Source organism: Protobothrops mucrosquamatus, unplaced genomic scaffold (genome assembly GCF_001527695.2).
Source record: "Protobothrops mucrosquamatus isolate PMUCROS unplaced genomic scaffold, P.Mucros_1.0 scaffold4628, whole genome shotgun sequence".
Taxonomy (NCBI): domain Eukaryota; kingdom Metazoa; phylum Chordata; class Lepidosauria; order Squamata; family Viperidae; genus Protobothrops; species Protobothrops mucrosquamatus.
In genome coordinates this window covers 31,532-48,820 of record NW_015390528.1, presented here as the reverse complement: position 1 = coordinate 48,820, position 17,289 = coordinate 31,532, and the positions used below count along the sequence as shown (strand labels likewise).

The 17,289-nt window shown below is 37.3% G+C and overlaps 2 protein-coding genes across 2 annotated transcripts in view; both read right to left on the bottom strand.

Annotated features, from left to right (window-relative positions):
• Nucleotides 1–4,316, bottom strand: part of LOC107299162 (vomeronasal type-2 receptor 26-like) — an 8,855-nt gene extending 4,539 nt beyond the window's left edge. The window contains exons 1-3 of the mRNA XM_029286697.1: nt 3,531–4,316; nt 2,583–2,807; nt 2,027–2,153 (exon numbers count right to left, since the gene is read on the bottom strand). Of these exons, the coding sequence (XP_029142530.1) occupies nt 2,027–2,153; nt 2,583–2,807; nt 3,531–4,316 (1,138 nt within the window). The remainder of the gene's footprint in view (nt 1–2,026; nt 2,154–2,582; nt 2,808–3,530) is intronic.
• An 8,237-nt stretch (nt 4,317–12,553) lies between these two features.
• LOC107299161 (vomeronasal type-2 receptor 26-like) overlaps nt 12,554–17,289 on the bottom strand; it is a 23,160-nt gene continuing 18,424 nt past the window's right edge. Inside the window, exons 6-8 of the mRNA XM_015828528.1 lie at nt 15,403–15,630; nt 14,169–14,295; nt 12,554–13,452 (exon numbers count right to left, since the gene is read on the bottom strand). Of these exons, the coding sequence (XP_015684014.1) occupies nt 12,554–13,452; nt 14,169–14,295; nt 15,403–15,630 (1,254 nt within the window). The remainder of the gene's footprint in view (nt 13,453–14,168; nt 14,296–15,402; nt 15,631–17,289) is intronic.

The following is a 17,289-nucleotide window of genomic DNA, read 5'->3' as shown; positions in this document are numbered from 1 at the left end:
TGTTGCTAGTTAGCCAACCAGCAACGGGCATGAAACTGTATGCAGATGGAGAAGGGCAATCACCCTTAATGGGCGATCAATGGTGAAGGGCAATCACCCTTAATGGGCGATCAATGGTGAAGGGCAATCACCCTTAATGGGTGATCAGGATATGCATAGGGGATTAAGGGGGGGGAATACAAAGAACACAACACTATCCATTTTGTGTTTTTGAAAATTATAGCCTGTGTGGATGCGAGTTCTCATTCTTTTCTGTAATGTACCTTTCTGATAAAATGCTATTTAGAGTAGAATAGAAAAGAACAGAACAGAACAGAATAGAATAGAAACTTTATTGTACACTAATTGGCATACATTAAAATGGAATTTCATTGCATACAGCTCTCAAAGGGACATGTCCATCCCTGTATTTTATCTTGACTTTAAGATGCTTTTGTTTTCTACGTGGAGAACTATAGTTGGTTCTACAAATATCCATCCTTTGTGCCTTGGACGATAAAATAACTGATCCGTTCCTAAGACATCTGTGACCTAGTGAAATTCCCTTTGCTTCTTCATATTTTCCGGTTTTTATGGAAGTTAAAACTTGGAAAATGGCAGATCACATGGAAAAGAAATGTTGCATTCATTGCTGCTAAACTGACCTTAATCAGTTTATAGCACTCAGAATGTTGAGGGTGAAGGTTCATTCTCTCAACTTTTTGTTACCAGGCTATGTAACATTTTCAGTGACATTTAGGAGATTTCTATTTCAGTGCTTTACTATTTATAAGTGCTTTAGGTGGGGATGTGTCAAGTGAGAGTCTTATGATGGGTCAGGTATGAGTCATCAGAGAGGGGCTTGTGATGGGCCTTGTGATGGGGAAGGTACTTCAGGTCATGTTCATTGTAGAGTGTGAATTATCAATGGCTCAGGTATGAGTCATCAGTGAGAGGATGGTGATGGATCTTGACCCCCTGATAATTCACATCATCCCATGGCCCTGACCTGAAGTAACCTCCCCATCACGAGCCCATCTCTGATGACTCACACCTGACACATCATAAGACCCTCACTTGACACACCCACAGCTGAAGTCCTTATAAAGCAGATATATGAAACACAAGGCCTGCGGGTCAGGGCCGGCCTGCCAAGGGCCCAAATTTGGCTCCTGGAGCTGTTCCAGAAATGGCAAGTGACTGGCCCCAGCTGCCCCAGTCCATTGCCCAAGCCCTGGCCCATCCCAACCTGGCTGGGCACCCTTGCAGTGCACACACAGGGAATGGCAAGTGCTTGGATGCTGGTGGTGCACAGGAACAACTGCAGCTCATTTGCCTCACCGTGCTCTGCCCCTCCCAGCTTCTCCCCACCTCTCCACACCTTTCCTGTCACGCCTGGCCATGCCCTGCTTTGTTGGCCCTCTCCTCATCTGGCTCTACTTTGCCAGGCCTCACGTCACCACATCCAGCTCCCTGTTGTTGGTTCAGGCACCAAAGCACCACTGAAAACAGTGGAGTCTGTATGTGCGCCTGCCTTGCCCGCATCAGCCAATCTGTCCATGGCATGCTACAGCTGATTTGAGGTATGGAGAGCATGGCTGATGGGTGAGTTTGTAGCAGGCACACAAACAGACTCTGCTCTTTTTGGCGGCCCTTCTTGCCACTGGGGCTGCTGCTCACCTTCCTAGGCACTAGTGCCTCCATGCCCCACTCACTGGCCTGATGTCACAGCCTGTAAGGCTTCCCTTTCACTGGTATCATCCTGCCCCCTAGTGGGAAAGCCACAGCCGGTGGCAGCATGGCGACCGTGACACTGTTAATATCTCCTCCTCCCCTCATAACTTCTTGAGCATGTAGGAGACAGAATGGGACTTTTAGGCCATGGGGATTCTGCCTGCCAGCATGTGATAGGAGATCGCAGGGGTTTTCGGGGGGACACGGCAGGTGAACGATGGTGGCATGCAGTTTCTGGTATGTGTGGGGCTCAGAAGCAAAACTGCCCTTTCGGCAGATGTAGTGTCAATCCGGTGTGAAATTGATAACCTACCAGTTCCATTAGAAATCTTTCCTTCTAGGCATGGAACACAGTCATAGCAACAGAACTGACTGCCTTCAGCCCTTCTCTTCCAGGATCCTGGGGAACAGGGGTCATTACACAAAGAAACAGGAAGAACCTACAGACATAAACATAGCCATTGATATGAAAGAATCTCGATTAAACAATGGAAATGATTTACATTGACTTACATAAATGACCCTTAACATTGTTAACATTTTACAGAGGTTTAGGGTTAGGGTTATTTATTCCTTTGTATCTGAACATGATTGAGCCATAGTGGCTCAATGGTTAGAATGCAGTATTGCATGCTAATTCAGGTCATTGCCAGGAATTCAGTCCTCACTGGCTCAAAGTTGACTCAGCCTTCTATCCTTCTGAGGTCAGTAAAATGAGGGCCCAGATTGTTGGGGACAATATGCTGACTCTGTAAACTGTTTAGAGAGGGCTGTAAAGAACTATGAAGCAGTATATACTGTACGTCTAAGCACTATCACTATTACTTTTTAATAATGTAATAAATCAACAGCCCAATTGCTATTCATACTTGGTTAAAACCAGGATGCCAAAGGATTGTGTTCTCAATGATAACTTCTTTTCCTTTTGGAGCATTAGGGTGTAACTTTCCAGCTTTAACTCTCTGAAAGGATCTGTTTGGGAAAATGATCATGTTGATAATGTCAAAGCCACCTGGACCTTCTCTTCTGTTTTTAAAGAAGACTTTTTCTCCAGCTGAGTTGTTAAAAGAAATCTCTTGAAGAAACTGATGGAGCTACTTGAAGGAAAAGAAGAAAGTGATTTAAAAAGGAAACAATGCATCAGGAATTTCTCTTTCTTTTACTCTTCCTTCCACGGAAACCAAACAACATTCCCTGTCTTCAAATACAGAAGAAGAAAATGTCAACAGATCAAGAACAATCATTAACTGAAATATGGAACTTACTTTATCAATTAATCATCATGAGTACTTTAAAGACAGCAAAATCAGCAATTCTTCTGGTAATTTACCATAAATCTAAAAACCAACATCATTTCATGGAATTAACACACCTCTGCTACAATAGAACAACTGTCATAAGTTTTATGTTCCCAGGATAACAAACCTGCCTTGATTAAATTTCAAAAAATTAGTAAAAAATGAAATGTTCCCATTTCAGAAAGATTTGTTGGGCAAAAAACAAAGACTGCCTTCAGATGCCTCTCCATTGTATTCTTGGAACCAGGACTGATGAATTTATAAGTCAGGAAAGAAGAAATTGTGATTAATGGAATGATGGTAGATACATTCATCCCTTTGACTAGACCAAAATTTGCAAAGGCAGTATTACTTTTAAATATCTTTTATTCCGTAACAAAGAACAATCTCTTACAATAAAACTCTAGTTGCTTTAGGATCTCTAATGATATGTGGCCATAGGCCAGGCCAAACAAGTCATATCACATTGAGAATTACTATTTGCTAAAACAAAAGATAGGAATGGCATGGGGAGATTACCTGCCAAGGCTGCAGATTTGGAAATTCAACCCTTTGAATTTTTGTCCACTTGGGACTTGATGTCATTGCCTCATGCAAAGAATGTGCCACTGCATAAACAGCATTGTAGATACTGTAGCTTTGGCTAGTCATCTTCAACTCAAACAGAGGTGCAGGCAGATTCTCCAAATTCTCTTCCCCACTACAAACTCCATTGATAGATGAAGGTAAGTTTGCCTTTAAAAACACACAGTCAAACAATTGTTGCCAAACCTCTTGAAGAAATCCATCTTTGTGGATTGAAGGTTTGATGACTTGAAGAAATTCTTTGAAGCCTTGAATGTCTCTTGAATGCACTGTAAAGGAAAGAGCCCCATGGTACATCTGAAGATCCCAACTCCTTTGAGTTCCCGTCAGTATGAAATCAATTGGGTTCATCAGGATCCAAACCTTTGTAAATATTGATATGTCTTTATTTTCTGGATCACGTAGAAACATGACAGTTCTGAGCCACACTATTGTGAATGATTCTCCATAGACAAGAAAAACATTCGCTTTCCGATCCATCAATTTATCAGAAATAATTGAGACTGAATCGAACAATTCTGACAAATCTTCTAAGTGGATATGTTGTGGAATTGTTTGTGTGAAAGCTAAACAGATCCCATTCTGTGAAATCAATGGCTGCAGTTTCTGCAAAAAACGTTCTCCCTTAGTTTCAAAAGTAAAGACTCCAATCCACCTCCATCCAAAATGGAGGAAAAGTTGTATAACTCCCATGTACTGATAGTCCTCATTTGGCACCATGCAATAAAGTGAAGATAATTTGTTACTCTGAAATTCTTCCTGGGCAAAAGAGCCATAGGTCAACTACAGGAAAAGAATGAAAGAAGGAAGGAAGGAAGGAAGGAAGGAAGGAAGGAAGGAAGGAAGGAAGGAAGGAAGGAAGGAAGGAAGGAAGGAAGACAGACAAAGAGAAAAAGGAAAGGAAGAGAAGGGAAGGGAACGGAAGGGAACGGAAGGGAAGGAAAGGAAAGGAAAGAAGGAAAGGAAAATTATTATTTATGATAACCAGTGAAAAAAGATGGAAAAATGACTCCTGGATGGAAACTGAACAATTGAAAAGTTCTCAAACTCTAGTTGCATTATGGATTTGATGAACATTAAAGCAATAAAACCTCCAAGATGAAATATTTTCTCACTGAATGAATATAACTGGACTACAAGCTAAATTTAGTTTGCTACTATAGACTTCCAGATAGTTCATGTCTATGAACAGCCTGAAACCTGCTAACTATCTGAGCATGTAACCTCTTTCTAGCTTAGGAAAAAGCTTTTTAAGAGCTAGGGTTATTGTGTTATCTTCTGCCGTTCTCTGCCCCAGGTAGAGAATGCATGAAACACTATCCACAAGACTCTGGAGGAACAGAAATAGTCAAGTATGTCTTCATTTACTGCAATTATTATAGAAATCTCCAAAAGTAACATAAAGCTCCAATCCTTCAACAATTTCCAGGCAAATCAGTTGAATTTTACATTCAGTTATTATTAATAGACACCAACCCACACATAGCAAAGAGAGTTGTCACTATTATTGGGTGACTTGGTGGAATCTAGCAGTGAAAATGTGAAAAAGTGAAAATGCTGGATAGCCTTGAGTTGGGGATGGGCAGGAAGTGACTGAAAGCAGATCCTCCCTAAAACCATGAGACATGATAGCAGTGTTCCAATATTTATGAGTTCCTACAAAGATGAGAGGGTAAACTAGCTTCCAAAGCACCAAAGGCAAGAGGAGAAACAATGAATGGAAACCAATCAAGGAGATAAACAACCTAAAAATTAGGAGAAATTTCCTAATGGTGAGAACAATCAACCAATGGAACAGATTGCCTCCAGAATTTGTGAGTGCTGCATCACTGGAGCATTTGAAAAAGAGACTGGAAAATCAATTATGTGAAATTGTATATGGTCTCATGCTCAGAGACTTTATGTACCAATTGTGTAGCATGTGCTAGCCAGCCTTTTCACTCCTTCTCTCAACACAGCTCCAGAATTCAACTACATGTAGTAGTCATACCGGAAGATCAGATGACCATCTCAAATAAGATTAATTTTGTACTGTAATTTGTGGTTTAAATTTTACTTTTGTAATATTTCAAATAAAAGATTTTTATTTTCTTGATTGATTACTTTGAGCCAACCTATTGGGTTGTGAGAAAAAAATTGTAGAAGGGAGAAAAAGTGGAGTTAATTGAAGTCCTACGGAAAGGCATGCCCAAAAAATAATCTCTGATATTCATTTAAAAAGAAAGAAAAGTTTCTCTTTCAGCCTTCTGCTAAAATTACCTGTGGAATCTTGAAGATACTTATAATTTGTGCCATGTAGGATGAAGTAGGAACATCTAATCCTCCAATGATGGCCATGAGATTCTTCTGGGTATAACATTTGTAGTTAGAGACAAATTCCTGGGATTTGAAAAGTAGGTCCAGAGTGGAGCGATAGGTCATGCTTGGGTTGTAGTAACTATCATAGATGTGGAACCCAAGGGTGATGTTAGGTAAGATCTGGGAGTCCTCATTGATCTCCTTCACAGCAAAGGCCAAGGCAAGGACATGCTGGTAGAATTTGGTTATTACACTGCAAATAAATTAAATACCCCATTGAAAATAGAATTTCACAATTCTTATAAGGAGGCATGCTCTCTATATGAATAACAAACCATCTCTCTTGGAAGTAGGCATAGAATATCCTTTCTAAAATATTCAATAATTTCCACAGAGTTCAGTTCTGCATTTTACCTGGTGTTTTCATGATTTGCAGCCACTATATACAACAGCAAATAAAAGTAGTGACATTTTTTAGTTAACAAATATACTTCTAACAATTTGGGCACAAAGTATAATAGGAACAGCTTCAGCAAATATCATTTATTTACTGTATGTATGTTTTGTAAGGGGTGATCATGGAGAACATTTTTTAAATTACCTCAAGCTCATTAAATTATACAATAAATTAAACATTATATTAAAGTCCTTCTCATGAAAGTTTGGTGTAAAATGTCCTTCAATAGACCTCTTGCACTAAACTTTCATGCATTTCATGAGAAGGTCTTTAATATAATGTAAAGAAAGCATATAACAGAAATTTTGGGGGACCTGGCTAAGCTAAGAAAATATATGGGAAAAATAAAAATTCTTACAGAGGTAAGTCATAAGGTTTTAGAGAAGGGTGTTCCTTAAATTCAGTTTCATAAAAGTGGTAAAAAATGTGAGACACCATCCCACCAATGACAAGATCACCAGGCTGGAACCACTCATGTGGAATAGGGAAAGCTTCACTTGAAGGGCATCTCAGAGTAACTACCTTGTGCATCAGGAACATCAAAAGGAATAACATCTTCATGTTTTTGGGATGGTGAAAATATTTGTCTGTTCCAGGGTATGTATGCACCCCAATGGTTCATCCACTGTTTAATCCAAAGATTTTATCTGAAAATGCTCTTCATGGGACAATCCATCAATTTCTGTTTGAAGAGCCATGCATGTGCCAATTTGAATATCACCAGGATCAGAATATATATTCTGCAAGGAAGAAAGGCAGGAGGGAACGTGACACAATGAATCAGACAGGATCATTATTATCCCTTGTGCCAATCTCCCTGTGGTTCAAAAGTTAATTAACAACCAAACAGATACCTTGATTGTTGTTGAATTGAAATGCCTTCATGCAAAGTCTTTAATATTTGAGCCTGGCTAAAAAAATATAGTGATTCCTGTAGATAATTGTTTTATTTTTCATGGAGGAGCAGGTGGAGTTTTTGCCTCACAGTCAGGAGGCTGTGAATTTGATCCTAGGTAGTGGCAGATGTTTTTCTCTTTGGGCACAGAGAGAAAATATCTGCTGTGAACTCCATGTAGGCATCAGGAAGGGCATCAGGCCAGTAAATGCTCAGGTCCATTCAGTCACCCTGATTCCACCCGAAAGCAAGGGATTACAGGGTCATTAAAAAACTTTTATTTTTCATGAGAGAATAAGTGGCTGATAGTTTAATTATTTTTTAAATGAACACATGTCAATATAACTAGTCTAAGTTAGGGCACCACGAATCACAATAAGAACTATTGAACTAGTACACAAAGAAGAGAAAAAATGTGGTTACTGAGTGTGACTGTCAGAATTTTCATGGCTCTGTTTCAATAGGTTGTGTGTTCCACCAACAAATCCTTGTCTTTATGCATAATGTCCCATGAGGACCCCTATATCTTCTCTGAAACTGTCATGGCTACCTCACCATATGTTTGTGGCTTTTTGGGTGCTGCTTCCTTTATTGTTGGTTTTTGATCCTAAGAAGAAAAATCTGCATAAACATCAGGATCTTTTTTGTCAATTCTAAGAATGGGTGCTGCACGTTAATCTGTTTTTTTAAGCTATATTTAATCATATTCTCATTTGCAGTAGAAATTGCCAGGTTTTATATTCAATGAATTTACAGATGATAAATCAGGCATATATGATAATAATCCTGCTTTAATTTTCTTCCTAAAAAAAATTCCTTTTAGGCTTTGCTTAAATGACAATCCAGCGGTCTCCCCAAAGTTATGCAGAGGGCTGCCCAAATTGACCATGAATTTAAACCTGCATCTCCCTAATCTTTCTTTTATTGGCTAAAAAAGAACCTATGTAAGCATTTTTACATGTTTTCACTTTTGTTGTAACTGCATGAGAATTAGAGAGGGCAATCCTCTTTAGAGATGGGATGGATTCCCTCCCAGCCAGTTCCAGCCTGACTGCAAGGTTGCTGAGCCCTGAGGATGACCCGTTATCTGTCCCATACCTCAGCACTCTCAAAACAACCTTGCAGCACTGTATTGGCTGCTGATGGACTGGTCAGGGGGGTTGGGTTTCGAAATGGGAAGAATAGCTTGATGGTTTGTGCGGGATCATTAGATTCTGCCTGACCTTACTGCAATCTTTACTGTTTCTCAGTAAAAGTTCTTTTGATTAACCTTATGGTGTCAAGAGTTGTACTTTCCTGAGAAAACTAGTTGGGGCAGGTTCTTACATTAGGCAGAATCTGCAATAGTGGTCAACCCGGAGAGGTTGACCATGCAAGGAATGTTTGTACAAGGCAGCTATCTCTATCTATCTATCTATCTATCTATCTATCTATCTATCTATCTATCTATCTATCTATCTATCTATCTATCTATCTATCTATCTATCTATCTATCTATCTATCTATCTATCTATCTATCATCTTCATTAGAACATTCACAATATTTTCCACATATATTTTCATCTTTGTGGTCTCTTCCTGTACAAGATAGAGCTTCAGATTTATTTCAAGATTTCACCTTTGCTTTTCATACCAAATGCCACAATTATCTCTTTTTTAAAAAACAACAACAATTTTTATTAGTTTTCCATTTTACACCAACAGAAGCTTAAGAGCCAACGTAAAGATATGGTGGTCAATTACAAAAGAAATAATAACATTATAAATATACAATTCACACAATATTTCTTAAAATTTCCCTCTCTATCTATGTAGAATATTATAATCAAATAAATTCATTCAAATCAATTCATTCATTAATATATCTAAATATAAGTTCCCTTAATCAGTAAAAACTTTCAACCGCTCAATATCAATATAATAATCAAATTAGTACAATACTAAAACCAATTCATTCATTAATATATCGCTAGATATAAATTAAATGCTTAAATCTAAACTAACACTCTCTATCTATTTAAATTATTGTAATCTCATTAGTACATTTCTAACACAAATTTTCCTTAAATATATCGCCGAATATGAATTTCATTAATCAATAAACGTTTACAAAAGCTCATTATCTATCCCAAAGATCCTGTTTTAGACTTTATTAATTTTTCAAATATTTAAATTTAAACTAACCTATTTATTTCACTATTCAGGGGCCCCAAATTTCTCTTATTTAAACATATTAGCTCCAAAAATAAATTCTTACATTTCTCAGCTATATTTATATTCTTTTTCAATAATTCTCCAATTATTAATTCCATCTCATTCCCAAAAAAAACCACAAAAAAGAAAAAACAAACATACACAAAAATATATATTTTTATATATTTCATTATTAAATTCTAAATCATTTCATAATAGCCTCCCTTTTAACAAAATCCAAATCCAAGACAGTCCAAATCACTATAAAACCTGTACCATCCATAATTATCATCTCAAATTTAATATTTATATCTTATTCTGGGTTTCTTTCTATTCCAAATAGGTTTCCATAGTCGAGTCTCTAGTTCCGCAAATAGCTCTCCCATTGTCTCCTGCCACACTGTACACAGCAACAAGAGGTCTCCCATTGTCCATTTTATTAGGCTGATATAAGAGTTATAGCCATTCTGAAAAGCTCATACCAAAACGTCATTTCCCATCTTTTTTAAAGTTGCATAAACTTTAGTTGAAATCATTTTTTTAGTATAGTCCTCTTTAGTCAAGTTTTGCTTTTCTTCCAATAGAATTTCCTCTATCAGAAAGTCAAATGGTATCTGCAAATCAGCTTGTCCTTCTGAAGTAAACTCCTCCATTTCCTTATTATAGGTCATTTGTCCATTAATATACAAGGCTTTTTCCCAGTATCAATTGATAATCCAAATGTACATTTGCTTCTTCCATCTCAGTGGACTGAGAACAAGTCTCTTGAATATAAACTGCAGTTTCAGTTAAACCTTGTGCTTGACTTTGTCGATGTAAAGAAATCTCCTTTCTGCAGGCAATTATCATCTCCGTGTTTTCCAAAATATTGTCCAAAATATACTTATAAATAGAATCTGAATGGGTTTCCTCCATTTATATTTGAAGACATTATCTTTTGGGGGGAGACTGTATTTAAAGGCAATCAATCAATATCCATCTCCTCCCAAGTTTCTTAGTCTTTTTCCTTTGTACAAATTCCAAGAGAAAAAAAAATAGCAAGAACAATACGTAGTTTCAGCAGAAGATGTCCCCCGACAAATAATCAAAGTTAATCAAATAATCAGTCTTTTCGGACACCATAAAAAATAAAAGAAAACAATACTCTCCAAATACATAACATCTTAAATCTCTCTAAAAAAATTTCTTGGGGCTCCCAAGTATCCAAAAATAAAATCAGCCATTAAAACAAAAATAGATTTAGTTCTTTTCTTAAGCTTCTCTTCCCCCATTTAAAATGCCACTTCAACAAAAGGGGAAATAATTCCAAAAAAGAACTTTTCACAGGAAAAAAAAAGAAAATAGAGGTAAGANATAATATAATATAATATAATATAATATAATATAATATAATATAATATAATATAATATAATATAATATAATATAATTAATATAATATAATATAATATAATATAATAATATAATATAATATAATATAATATAATATAATATAATATAATATAATATAATATAATAATATAATATAATATAATATAATATAATATAATATAATATAATATAATATAATATAATATAATATAATATAATATAATATAATATAATATAATATAATAATAATAATAATAATAATAATAATAATAATAATAATAATAATAATAATAATAATAATAATAATAATAATAATAATAATAATAAAAGTTGGAAGGGACCTTGGAGGTCATCAAGTCCAACCCCCTGCTCAGGCAGGAAACCTTATACCATAAAAATTATAAAAGCTAAACTAAAAAAGCAGTAAATCAAATCACTCTTTATTATGGTAATTGACTAGCATACATATCTAATAAAGCAGACATGTCAAACACAAGGCCCAGGGGCCGGATGCGGCCATGAAGTGGTTTCATGTGGCCCGCGAAGCCATCCTGGATACAGTGAGGGAAAGGCCCCCGCTGCCTTGGCTCTGGCCCAGGCCAGCCGGGAGCCAATATACAATTTTGTGGTGGCCATCTTGGCACTTGCCCTGGTGGACCATGCCTTGGCACTTGCCCCGGTCCCACCCCCTTCTGCCAGAGACCCTCAGATCTGTCCCAATCCTGCCCAGGCCCCCACAGGCACTCTTGACGCAAATGATGTAGAACTGGCCATGCCCACACAGTAGGCCACACCCACTCCATCCATGTCCACCCAGTAGGCTGCACCCACTCTGGCCACACTCACCCGGCCCCCCAAGGGCAGCCACAATGCTGATGCGGCCTTCAGTGAAATTGAGTTTGACACCCCTGTAATAAAGCATGTGGCAGAATACATTTCTTTTCACTATTTTTTCATATTATTAAAATATGATAAAATGTTACAGTGGAAATCAAATGATGGTTAGAAAGTGAATAGTTATGATCAAGTATAAAACATTTTTTAAAAATGCATTTATATTTCAGAAATTCTATAATTTTCACATTTCAAAAAAACCCCTAACCAATACAAAACTGATTCCATGTTAAATACATACTCATAAAATGTAATTAACTTTTTACTACACTTATCAAATTGTTTAAGAATGGAAAATATAAAAACCATGTACATGGCAGCTGCAAACTTTGGACATCCTTTGAGTTAACATCTCTAGTATCCTAACATTAACTAAGGAAGTTGGATTCTCATATCCTTGTTATCTTGGAATGTTGAAAGAGAGAAAGGGTTAGGCAAAAGAATTTTGGAAAGTTATTGCAAATGAGCATGAGCACTTCTGTTGGAATGGGTGACCATAATAAATCTTAATAATCATATTTTTTAAATTTTCTCTTAATGACTATAATCCCTTGCATCGGGGTGGAGTCAGGGCAACTGAATGGAACTGATTGTTTACTGACCAGATGCTCTTCCTGATGTCTACATGAAATTCACAGCAGACAATTACTCATTGCACTCAGAGAGAGAAATATCTTCAGCTATCTAGGATCGAACTCATAGCCTCCTGACTGTGAGGTGAGAGCTCCACCTCTAGGCCACTGCACTGCATAATAATTCTCCATAAATCATTCTTTGACAGAAATAAAAGCTATATTTTTCTACACTTTTCTGTCAGCAGTTTGTCATACCAAGGAAGATTACATTATGTATTAAGTCCTCTTTATGAGTTGCTCTTTGTGGTTTAACTCAGGCCGGAAAACAATGATGTAGCACTTTGGCAAAAATATGCATCCCAGTAATGCAGCACTGGAGGACAAGATGGAGAAGACCTCCACAGCTACCATGGCTTTGCCTTTTGTGCTCAGATAGGCTGGAAAAAAGGAGACCCAAATACTGCAGAAAGCCAACATACTAAAGGTGATGAACTTGGCTTCATTAAAGCTGTCAGGTAATTTACGGGCAAGAAAAGCCACAATAAAGCTGGCAATGGCTAAGATACCCATGTAGCCCAAAACACAGTAGAAAAAGAAAGCTGACCCCTCATTGCACTGTAAAATCATTTCTTGGAGCTCTGAATGCATGTCCAACTCAGGGAACGGTGGAGATGTTGACAACCAAAGCGTACAAATACATACTTGCAAGAGAGAACAGCAAAGTACAGTAGAAAAGGCCAATCTTTTCCCCACCCATTTCCTCATTTGAGACCCTGGTTTAGTGGCCATGAAAGCCACAACTACAGTGATGGTTTTGGCCAGTACACTAGAAATGGCCACTGAAAAAGTGATGCCAAAAGTTGGTTGTCGGAGAAGGCAGGTCACCTTGTCAGGTTGGCTGAGGAACAACAAAGAGGAGAAAAAACAGAGCAGAAGAGAAACAAGAAGGGTGTAGGTGAGGGACCTGTTGTTGGCTTTGACAATGGGAGTATCCCTGTGTTTAATAAATATTCCAAGTGCCCAAGAAGTCAAGAAGAAGAAACAAAGAGATGCTAAAGCTAAAGTATTTCCTAAGGGTTCTTCAAAAGTTAGAAAGACTACCTGTTTCAAAATACAGCCTTTCTTTTCTTTATTTGGATAATGATCTTCTGAACATTGAAAACAGTCATCCATATCTGAAAGAAAAGTCAAGACATGTGGTTATACATTCCATATTTTTGAAAATAATATTCTTTATGGGTGCCAACTGTTATCCCTTTCAAGTTTTCTATTGGCTATCAGTTGGATCATGTTTCTATGGAATTGCAGTTTTTCCATCATTGTATCAGTTGGGACCAGCATAAAAGAAGTACAATGGGAAGGGCAATTATTCTATGAAATGGAGTTCTGTCTAGCACAGTGGTGGTGAACCTATGGCACGCGTGCCGGAGGCAGCACTCAGAGCCCTCTCTGTGGACACGCGTGCCGTGCCCCGGAGATGGCGAGGGACTGGCCCCTATTACCCTGGCCCCACCCACCCAGTCTGCCATTACCACCGCGGCCACGCTCACCCGGCACCTGGTGATAAATAAGTGGGTTTTGGGTTGCAGTTTGGGCACTGGGTCTCTAAAAGGTTCGCCATCACTGGTCTAGCATTTTCAAATTTATAAACATTTAAACCATTTAGACTTTTCCCATTTTTCCTAAACATGGAGCAGAAATCTGTGAGGACGGATATTAAAGTTTAACTCTTATGGGCAACCTTTGAATTCAGAACAACAGATTTTGATTCACAGGTATAGAAATGAATATTCACCTTGAAGAACTCCCAATACTATTTGTTACACTACAGTAGTGTATTACAGTTTGCTTAGTTCTATCTAATGAAAACTTGCTGGAATGTTTAACCTACCCTTTTGATCTGAAATTTTCCCTTCTGGGCAAGGAACACAGTTGTAGCAACAGAACTGTTTTCCTTCCAACCCTTGTTTCCAATAGCCAGGGTAGCAATGGTCATTACACTGAGAAAATGGAATAACCTGGTGATAAACATAAAAGATTTTGCAAAGGGAAATTTTTAAGCAGTTTGTATTGTTCTCCTTTATAATGGAGGGGGGAGAGAGAAGAATATTTGAATTCCTAAAGGGTTAGTCCAGGTGTATTTATAAGGTAAAGGTTTCCCTGTCTAGATGTGTCTGACTCTAGGGCACAATGCTCATCTCTATTTCTTGTCCAAGGGAGCTAATGTTGTCTGAAAACATTTTCCATGATCATGTAGCCAGCATGGCTATATGCCAAAGGCCCCTGGAACACTATACCTTCCCACCAAAGTGGTACCTATTAATCTACTCACATTTGCATGCTTTTGAATTCCTAGATAGACAGAAGCTGAGGTAGGAATGGGAGCTCACCCTGTTGCCCTTAGGTCTCAAACCCTGGCTCTCAGCTTTCCAGTTGACAAGCTCAGTATCTTTAACCACCAAGCCATCACATATTTATACTATCCATTAAGATGTTGACATTATAAGGATGTGCAAAGAGCACATTTGGAGAATGGCAGGGTGAATAAATAGCAATAGGTGTGAATGAGAAGAAGGAAGGAAGGAAGGAAGGAAGGAAGGAAGGAAGGAAGGAAGGAAGGAAGGAAGGAAGGGGGAGGGAGGGAGAGAGAGGGAGGGAAGGAAGGGCAGTAGCAATATTACTTAGATTTATATACTGCTTCACAGTGCTTTACAGCCCTCTCCAAGCAGTTTACAGAGTCAGCATATTGCCCCTAACAATCTGGATCCTTAGTTTACAGACCTTGGAAGAATGGAACATTGAGTCAAGCTTGAATCAGTGAGACTTGAACTGCCAAACTGCTGGCAACCAGGAGTCAGCAGAAGTACCCTGCAGTACTGCAGTCTAACCACTGTGCACCAGGGCTCTTGAAATATGTGTGATTGCGAATGAAAATAAAACCTAAATATGAAAAACTGTCTTTTACATTACAATGTCATTTTGTCAATTTGATGAATGCTTGATCATTGACAATATTTGTACATAATATGCCATTTTTCTTTCAAAAAAGACAAATTAGACTTCTAAAGAGACTATGTTCAATATTGGATCATAACAGATCAAATAGTTGATTAAATGATCCACACCTGGTTAAAACCTGGGTGCCAGATAATCAGCTCTTCATCAATGAATAATTCCTTCCTGTTGAGAATATGAGGATCCATCTTTCCAACTCTAACTCTCTGAAAGGATCTATTTGGAAAAGTGATCAAGTTGGTGATGTCGAATCCACCTGTTGCTTCCCCTTTCTCATTCAGGAAGACTCTCTCCCCAGCTGAATTGTTAAAAGAAATGCCTTGAAGAAATGAATGGAGCTACTTGAAAGAGAATGAAAGAGAGGGGGAATCATGAAAGGGTAATAATGAAAAAGTGGCCAGTATATTTAACTTTCACTTACTCTTTCTTCCCATTGCTCTAACAAACATCAAATAAGTACACTTAGAATATAGATCATCTATATTTCAGAGAAAGACACAGGTCTGTTCTATTATTAATTTAATGTTACTTACAAGGAAAAAAAGAAACAATAGCAGTTAACAAATCAAAATCAAAACAAATTATTGACATTATACAACTTGATTTAGATATGATTTATATCCACTATTTAAACAATTTGACAATCAAATTTGGACCATATCTAAACTCATCCTATATTGTTTGCTCTTCATTAGTACAATGAAGACCTGACACATTTCCTTTAGCCAGATTTTATCATCTGAGATTCAATTGTTTTGAGAGAGAGAGAGAGAAAGAGAGAGAGAGATTAAGAGAATGAGAGAGAGAGAACTCTTTCAAACATAGAGTTGTTTCCAAGGGTGGAGGCCCGCAGCTGAAAAGGACTGATGTTTGATCCATACCTCTTGAACATTGATAGAGAGAGAGAATGCTCTCCATCCCAACTCTGAAATGTTCATGAGCCAAGGAGAAGTAGATAAGGGAACCGGCTGAGGATAATTTTGGATAAGAATAATTGTTTACAAGCTAATATAAAAAGTGAAATGTCTACATTTCAGAAATGTTTTGGGGCACAAAAAAAGAAAGGCTGCCTTCAGACACAAGACAATTTAATTCTTCTTGGAACCAGGTTGGATAAATTTACAAGACAGGCCAATTCTATGTGGAGGTGAAAAGTTTTTTATACAATGAAAGTTGATGCATAAATCCCACTGACTATACCGAAATTAGTAAAGACATGGTTTATGTCCATCCTCTTTTATTTTATAAAAGAGACCACTTTGATTAGAGACATTGGACTAGACAGCTATATAAGACACAGGAAACTGTTTGTGGACTTTCTACATGCTAAATATAATAACAGATGGTTAACAGAGGGATTTGAAGATTGGTGCAATATTTAGCTCAACCTGTTGACTGCCTTTTCTTCTTGGAACCTACATGTTAAATGTTAAATTTAATTGATCACTTTTACCTCCTTTTTTGTGCACTATTTTTTTGGGGTTGTGGTGTTTAGGGTTGAATGTATATTTTTGTTTTGTTACATTTTATTTGTTTGTTTTACTGTTCTGTATTTTTTTTTTATTGAAAATTTTATAAAATTTTACAATATAAATCCCCCCCTTCCCCAACCCACCCTTCCACTCCCCCTCCCTCCCCCATCACTTCCCAGTGCCAATCACAGGGTTAACAATAAAATAATCATAATCTAACTAACATTAATCAACTATTAAAATAACATATCTATAACCTCCTTTAACTCTCTTTTAAACAAATATACAGTTATTAAAAACAATAATAATAACATTACTTTAATAACTAAAAATAGTACTAAGTAAACTATTCTAACCTTTATACAACAATAATACTCTAAAATTCACTCAAAAACCAAATGATATTTTTTGGTCCCATATTTACGCTCAATATAATCTATCCATCTTCTCCAAACCAAAATATATCTTTCTTGTGAATAATCCTTCACATAAGCGGAAATCTTGGCCATTTCTGCTAAGTTCGAG